The sequence below is a fragment of the Perissodus microlepis genome, chromosome 8 (assembly GCF_051167445.1).
Source record: "Perissodus microlepis isolate ML-2025 ecotype Zambia chromosome 8, ASM5116744v1, whole genome shotgun sequence".
In the NCBI taxonomy this organism is placed as follows: domain Eukaryota; kingdom Metazoa; phylum Chordata; class Actinopteri; order Cichliformes; family Cichlidae; genus Perissodus; species Perissodus microlepis.
The window spans coordinates 24677833-24685738 of NC_140468.1; the positions used below are offsets into that span (position 1 = coordinate 24677833).

The following is a 7906-nucleotide window of genomic DNA, read 5'->3' on the forward strand; positions in this document are numbered from 1 at the left end:
GCTCAGTGGAGGCGGTGGTTGATAAGAGCACGCGCGCTGTCTCTCGTGCCGCAGTTGTGGATGGGTGAAGGAAGCGGTGAGGCTGTGGAGGATGGCGGAGCACTAAAAAATTAAACCGAGTTTCGCGAAAGCATCACAGAAAAGCCGCGTAGAGTTTTCTTTCTGAAGGAAATTTATCCGTTACAAGGTGAGATGTTATTTATTTTCCTCTAGAGCGAGGTGATAAAAAACAACTGGTAAACTGGTTGCATTTTGCCGGTGCACAGGGCCTAATTACATGAAATAATGTGTACGCTTGCTATTGATTATGTCCTTTTTTGTAAACATCGCTTCATGTGCAAGAGGCCTCATTTTTTAACCTTACAACACTGGCATTTCGAAATTCTGTTCTATTTATTATTAAGAATAATATTTTACAAATTGGGAACAAATAATTAAATTCGGTGGGTATGGATACACTGTTGTACGGTAACGTGAGCCTGTTGTTGTGCAGTGTGTTTGTTCTGATGCCAACTTGCATGCAGTGATTTGTCACTCACTCCCAATATAGAAAGTCACTACCTGTGTTTGTACAGCACCGATAATCCCGGATTTCCTCTAATCTTGCAGCTCCTCTGTCACCTGTACGCTCAGCCTCCGCTGCCAGAAATAAACCCACCATCCAAACATGAGTCAGTTACAGACAAGCAACGCTTTGACATCTTCTGCCCTCATATATAGTGAAAGAGAGATTAATAAATACTACAAATCAAGATGCATTAGTGTGATTGGTGTTGGTATCAGACATGCGCAAACTCATGATGGTGTAAATAAATGTTTAAAAATTATAGATGGGAGTTGATTGGAAGTTATAGTTGAATAACACTGTATAACTAATTCCAAACCCCTTTCCATAAAACCATTTCTAACAGTTCAGGGATGCGGGTGGAAGAAATTCATATGCATACTCAATAGGCAGAAAGCATGCATACCTATAAATGTCAGAATTTGCTCACTAAAAGGTCAACTCAGTCCTGAGTTTGTGCTCCTCAGTGTTTGTTGCCTCCTTTTTTCTTTTCTTTTTTTTTTTTTTTTAGCTCTCCTGCTGCCTCTACATCACAGCAAGAACAGCAAATCCCCTCTGCTTGTCAGACTGACTGCTGATTCAACAGCAAACTGGTCCAAGGACCCCCCACCCCTCCTCCTCCTCCTCCTCCTCCACCCCCACCATGGCTCCAGGGTGTTTTTATTAAAAGCGCTCTGCTGTGCTCACGTCTCCATGGGAATAAATTTCCACTTTCAGGATGCATCGATCCACACACATGCAGGAAATCCTGTTACTGTGCAATATTTTTTTTAATGTTGCTACATCTCTGTTTGCCACCCACTGTGTTGTCTCATGGATATATATATCTATGCGGAGTGAGTGGGCTGAGCGAGTGGGCTCAACACCTAATGATAGCTCGGTGGGGATCTTAATGAGCTCTCTGTGGACTCTGAGTGCAGAGCTGTGATAAAAGTTCTGCAGTGAGTGCTCCTCTCTCCGCCACCTCACCTTTTTGCCACCTTTCTCGCGCGTTAGCCATTTCTGCACCCTCATCGATTTGTGTGGGCGACGGAGTGCAGTCAGCTCCAGCTCTTGACAGAATGAGTGCCAGCGTGCTAAAGCTTTTTTATTATCATACCACAGGGCATCGGCCCCGCACTCCAGCTGCCAGCATGATGAAAGAGTGCCTGCAGTTCCTCATCGAGCCAGCCAAAAAGCTCAAGATCCGACTCAAGGTATACAAATCCTCCCACAGTAATTGCTGCGGGGGCTAAATGTTCTGGAAGTCATGATGTTCTTTTCCCTTTTAATTTTCTGTTTCTTTGCTCCAGGAGTCTCGCAAAAAAGTGAAGCTTGAGAAGAAGGAGCCTCTGGTGGAAAGTCAGTTGTTTATTATGGAGCTGGCCCGGGAACTCAACAGAATCTGCCAGGTAAGCTCTTCTCCTCTCTCCCTTTTTGCTCTTTATTACTTAGAGTCTTCTGCATTTATTCGCATTGCCTTTGTACCTCAGAGATCAAATATCCTGTGTCACATCTGGACCGGAGAGGACATCTGGACAGCCAGCGTGTGCCGGGAGTTCATCGTGGAATGGGCTGCTGTGCTGGAGAAAAGAGTGCAGGTACGAGATAGCAGCCATTTACAGAAATAAATTGTGTTTTTTATGGATGTTCTTAAGTCTCTATTCTTTATTCAGCCAAGGACAATCACATCAGACTACCAGTATGAGAAGTCTGAGAAGAAGGACTGGAAGGGACACCTTCTTTGCATGCTGGAGGGAGGCGGCGAGTACGACATGGGCCCCCATAAACGGGTCATCTTGGATTGGACCCAGAATATTAAAGGCAGACCTCAGGTGACTTTCTTACGGGACATGGCTGGTTATTAAAGTCTGACCCAGTTCCGTCGTTGCATCTGATAAAGATGATTAGGCTTAATCGTGCCCTTGACAATGATCTCATGATAATCGGACTGTGCTTGAGCTCTGGCCATAAATTAGAAGCAACTGTTTCTAAACCTCTTTTTTCAGCCCACTGTGTGGCCAGGTGAGCCTGTGCTCATGATGCTGGATGACCTGGAGTTCCAGTGGAAGAGGGGCCGTCTGCCCAACCTGTTCCCGGCCATGGAGCTCATCATGCTGGCCGTGCTGAACGCCGACAGCCCCATAAAGGTCTTGATATCTGTCGCTAAGTGATCGTCATTAAATGTTTTTGTACTCTGTGGTGTAATTTATGGGATAAGAAGCATGCTAACTTAGGTGATTCAAAACATGAACGACACTTGCATGACATTCTCACATTAGATATCTGGGCTAAGTGTGTCAAGCATGCTGCATATAGGCTGCACGACAATCATGCTAATCTGTTTATCTCTTTGTTCAGCTCACCTTGTCCTGAATGTGTCCACTGTCTACCTTGACATACTCTGCATGTGTGTGTGTCTTTGTAGGTGGATGTGACAAAGCAGTGGCTGGTGAAGAAGCAGAAAAGTCAGAAAATTGGTGAGTGGATCTCATCTAGTTTAACAATATAAAACAAAACATCCTGATGTTGCAAAGTGGTCATGAGTCAGAAACCAACATTTGTACAATACCTGTTGCTGCTTCGACCAAAAATTTGTTCTGCACAAGTGAAAAAAGGGATTCTCCCCATCCTTGCCAATGAAAATAAAGTAGGGAATAAAATGACAATACATTTGGTTTAATTAATTAAATTATGAAGAATGGGGTCTTTATCTTTTTTTATATGTTATTCTGGTGGTATTGTAAAAGTATACCACAACTGAGTCAAGCAGAGAGTGAACAAATAGATAAATATGCTTGACAAATGTTAGATAAATCTGTTTTTGTTTTGTTTGTCTGAAAGAAAAAAAATATTGGGATATTTTTAGCCTCGTGCACTAGCTCAGGCTCAACCCTCTCATCCCAGTGGAGGGTTACTTCCTCCTGTCCTTGGGCCAGTAAACAGGTCCTGGTTGCCTTTTGCCCTTATTTACTCAGTGACACTTCAGAGTACCCAGTCTTCTTAGTGTGTCTGAGTGCCCCACCTGGAATCTCCATTGTACTACTAAGAGACATCAATGCTCACATGGACATGGACAGTGAGACTTGGAGGAGCATGACTGGGAGGAACCGCCTGACTGATCCTGATTTGAAGCTGAGTGGAGTTCTGTTATGTTCTCTGGACAAATCACAGTTTGTCCATAACAAACACCGTGTTCAAAAGGCGTTCACAAGTGCAGGTGACACTCAAACAAACCTGGTCGCAGGTCAGTGATTGATGCTTGGTTCTCCTGTGGGACTCCAGAGGCAGCTGTCATGTAGTGGCACGCCAAGCAGAGTGTGGCTCTGGCAGCAGTTCGAGCAAACTCTCAGGTGTGGGAGGAGTCCGGCGAGGCCGTGGAACAAGATTTTTGGTTGGCCTTGAAGCGATTCCGCTCTGCTCACACCGCTGCAGTTGAGGAATACTTTGAGGGTCTCCTCAGTCACACTGACATGCCTTCTGTAGAAGAAGCAGAGTCTGGGTAGGACTCAGCGTTATAGCCTCAAAGTTATATCACAAAGTTTCCAGAAAATTTGTGATACCGACATTTCTGACAATACAGAAAAAATACTGAATGTTTCTTTGATGCTTGCAGCTTTGCGGCATTTATAAATATTAATAAATGAAGAACAATTTCCAATGAGCTACTGTCACTAATGACACACTACCTAATTAGAAGTGTGAGTCTGCTGAAACACGGTGCAGCAGCAGCAGCATTGTATCCAGTTTCCTCAGTTTATCCAGTTTTTGCCTGAAGTGGTGAAAGAAGTTATTGGAGGCTGACACGATACAGATATTATCAGTGTCTATATTATATATCACAGCCCAAGACCTCAGTAATTATTTTCCTAATAAATTTATGGGCTTAGTCACTTACTTCACATTTTAAAACAAGACGTTCATCAAATAAATAAAGAATATTCTAGCTTTGCAGTAATTCTACCATTAGTCTAATGGTCAGTTTAAAGCTTAGACCAGTGTGAAGGTGTTCAGACCTGTTTATCACTAGTACACATTTATTATCATGGTGAGACATAAATCCTTGAGAGGTTCCAACAGGAAAGGGCCACCTGCCGTGTGACCCCATGTGAATAAAGGAGCAGCTGAAAGTGGCTTTTGTTAAATTACATATTAGCTCATAGGATTAGCATTTTTCCATGATGAGGCAGTGTTACTTTTCATAGGCTCAGTTGCCCGGGTTACAACCAGCTAAAACTGATGACCTTTTTATCTTTCTCTATGTAATTAAAATAATGCGAAAATAACATTTGATGATCATAGTTTGACTAACCCTGACTTCAGAGCTAAGGCCAAAATAAAACGTAGCCGACTAGGCTGAAGTGAGGCGCAGCTATAAAGCCTCACAGACGACTGAGTGGGTGACATACAAAATGTTGGTGTCAGCACAAAAACCACTTGGCAAAATCAGGATGTGAAACGAGTCACTCGGTGATGTGGCTGTTGTGCGTGGTAACAGAATACACTCCACTGAATATTTAATTAGAATTAATCTATAAAAATGTGATTGGAAGCATGTTAGGAAACAAGCTTGTAGGAGGGTTTGAGTTGTGAGTGGAACACTTGTCTGTCTTTAATCAGAGTCTTTGTTTGTTCTTTCAGACGCTGTGCGCTACATTCCCCACGGCGGTAAGTCCAGAAGCTCACTGTAATGAATAAATGAATGACCCCTTTAATGTTTCTGTATAGCTGTTTACAGACATGTGGTCTGTGGCTTTGGGGCTGGATTATATGATCTGAAATCTGTAGTATGTAACGATAAACTTTAAACTTGATTATTAGCAAATGCAGTCTTTTTTTAATGGTTCACCACTGGATTATGCACTTGATCAATTTTACTATATGTCAGTACAGTCTGACTGTTGGCTGGTGACTGTGGAGGCCTTTGAGTACAGTGAAGTCATGCTCAAGACACAGTTTGAGATGATTTGAGCGTTTTGACATGGAGGCAGTCATCTGAAGATGGGTATACTGTAGTCGTAGAGGAAGCCACCCGTCCTCAGGTTGACAGGCTGCTTAGTTGGCACAAAGGGGCCCAAAGCGTGACAAGAAAACATTACACCACCAGTAACAACCTGAACTGTTGATACAAGGCAGGATTGATCCATCCTTTATGTTGCTTAACTCAAATTTGGAGACTTATCAGACCAGGCAACATTTTCCCTTTCTTCTATTTTACAATTTTGAGCAGTCTGTGTGAACTGTAGCCTCAGTTCTTTCTGAAATCCTCAGACACATAAGATTAACTGAAAAAATGTTTATGCCAAATGTCATAAACTAGATCCAAAAATCTAGCTTATGTTCAGCAGGATTTTTTTTCTACAACCACCTTGGAGCACCTGTATCACAGAATATATATTAGTTTAAAAACTGCACCATTTTAATGTAAATATGGCACAGAATAACAGAAACAAATAATGAGAATAATAATGGTAAACTTAACAAAGTGCTGTGACAAGAAAGAGTTTTCCTTTTACCTCCATGTTGATATTGGGCTCATTTTTGTAGCTGTTATTCTTCTTTTTGTCAAAAGAAATTGCACATATAGTCATATTTAAACACTCATGCATACATTGGACTTTTCATGCTCTGTATAATAGTTGGGGCCGATCACACTGAACAACTTTAAGCCACGGACTCGTTTTCAAAATGTTTCCAGTGGGCACACAGAAGGCTGTGGATCACAGCGGCTGTGAGGGGAGTGGGCGTAAAATTCATTTGGTTGCATTTTTTTTGTACAAAGCATTAATGTGTTTTTCAGCTCTTGAAATTACATGTAGTTATATTTATACTTATAAAGTAATACTTCACAAGTACTTCAGCCCCCTTTGTACTTCAGGGCTTTGAGTACAGTGGGGTGGGTGTAAGTTGCTTGTGTGTTTTTTCTGGACAAAGAAAACGTGTGTTATCGTGTGAAGGTAAATTTTGCATGCCTTCTTTAAAATACTTAAGTCGCTGTGCAAAACAATGAGCTAACGGAGTTTCTCTTCTTTTTCTTTGCAGTGTGGAACTGGATTTGTGATGCAGCAGGTATGAAAATCTCTCTTCTGTTTTTCACCTTACTGTGACATCATTTTGCAGTTTGTAATCCCGCCCTTTTATTCCACAGAGGACGTCACCCTGGACGCCGAATCGGCCCACTCAGGCCTGCTCATCTCAGATGATGAAAAACGAATGCGGTGCGGCCTGGAGCGCTGCGACATCCCACGATGCCCCCGACGCTTCGATGGCTGGTGGTGTGCTGTGGGCCAGGAGGGCTACGCCTCTGGACGCCACTACTGGGAGGTGGAGGTGGGCGAGCGGGACTGGCGGCTGGGAGTGGCCAAAGCCTCGGCCGTGAGGCAGGGCTTCCGCTCGCTGAACACAGATACGGGATACCTGACCCTCCGTCTGGAGAGAGGCACAGATTTGAAAGCCCTGACGGTGCCCGCTACGCCTTTACCTCAAAGCCTGGTGCCCAGGAAAGTCGGCATTTATCTGGACTATGAGCAGGGCCAGTTGTCCTTCTACGACGTGGAGAAGCGCTCCCACCTGTACACCTATACCGAGAAGTTCACAGAGGAACTGTACCCTGTTTTTGGGACTGTGGAGGTGGTCAAAGACCTGGTGATCAGGCCTGCTGATGCGAAACAGCGGTGCCTGTGCCCGGGGCCCTGCCTCTGGAACTGAAACGGATTAGTCCTAATCCTCGGCAGCTCACAGAGCTCACGCTTTTATTCTACTGATTTAGAATCGCGTGGCTGTTTCTGGACTAAAAGTCTTTCTGTGAGGTGCCTCGTCAAATCCCAAACAGGAACTGCTCTTCTTTCGACATGTTCATCTGCTAAACACTTTCCTGTTACTCTGCCTTCATAGAAACATACAGTATCTGATTCTTTATATTTTAAAAATGAGCATTTAAAGAATGAACAACGTTTTTCCCCATGAGTTTAAACTCCTCTCAAACTTTATTGGATAAAGTTGGGGATCAGTTTAAACCTGTAATGTTACATCCATTCATTTTTTTTTTTTTTTACATTTTTTTTAATTGTTGATGACAAATAAACATTAAAAAGTTACAGCATGAGCGCACTGTGAATGATGATACTTTTAGCTTCAGTGCAGTGAAACAGTGCCGCTGACGAGGCAGATATTTGCAGACCGGGCTGACGCATGCCTCTAGTTGAATTATAGATTATTTGATTCTTTGTCTCAAGCTTCCTGCAAACATTTTTCAGGCATGAGCTTGTTTTTGCAGCTGTGTTTTTGTTTATTTGTGCTACATAAGACATGGCAATGCTTTTCTCTCTCTAGCTCAATAAATCTTACTATTAATTCCAGAAA

General features: G+C 43.0%; 1 protein-coding gene across 2 annotated transcripts; it reads left to right on the plus strand.

Annotated features, from left to right (window-relative positions):
• The first annotated feature begins 47 nt into the window (after positions 1-47).
• LOC146382071 (butyrophilin subfamily 1 member A1) lies at positions 48-7906 on the plus strand. 2 transcript variants are annotated; one of them, XM_084938347.1, is made up of 10 exons: positions 48-187; positions 1670-1761; positions 1858-1956; positions 2038-2145; positions 2221-2379; positions 2554-2694; positions 2973-3024; positions 5186-5212; positions 6587-6613; positions 6693-7906. In XM_084938347.1, the coding sequence occupies exons 2-10, from the start codon at positions 1699-1701 to the stop codon at positions 7250-7252; spliced, it is 1236 nt and encodes a 411-aa protein (XP_084794473.1). In that variant the 5' UTR covers positions 48-187; positions 1670-1698; the 3' UTR covers positions 7253-7906. The 2 variants fall into 2 exon arrangements, with proteins under 2 accessions (XP_084794473.1, XP_084794472.1); XM_084938346.1 differs by lacking the exon at positions 48-187 and having other exon boundaries at positions 1252-1761.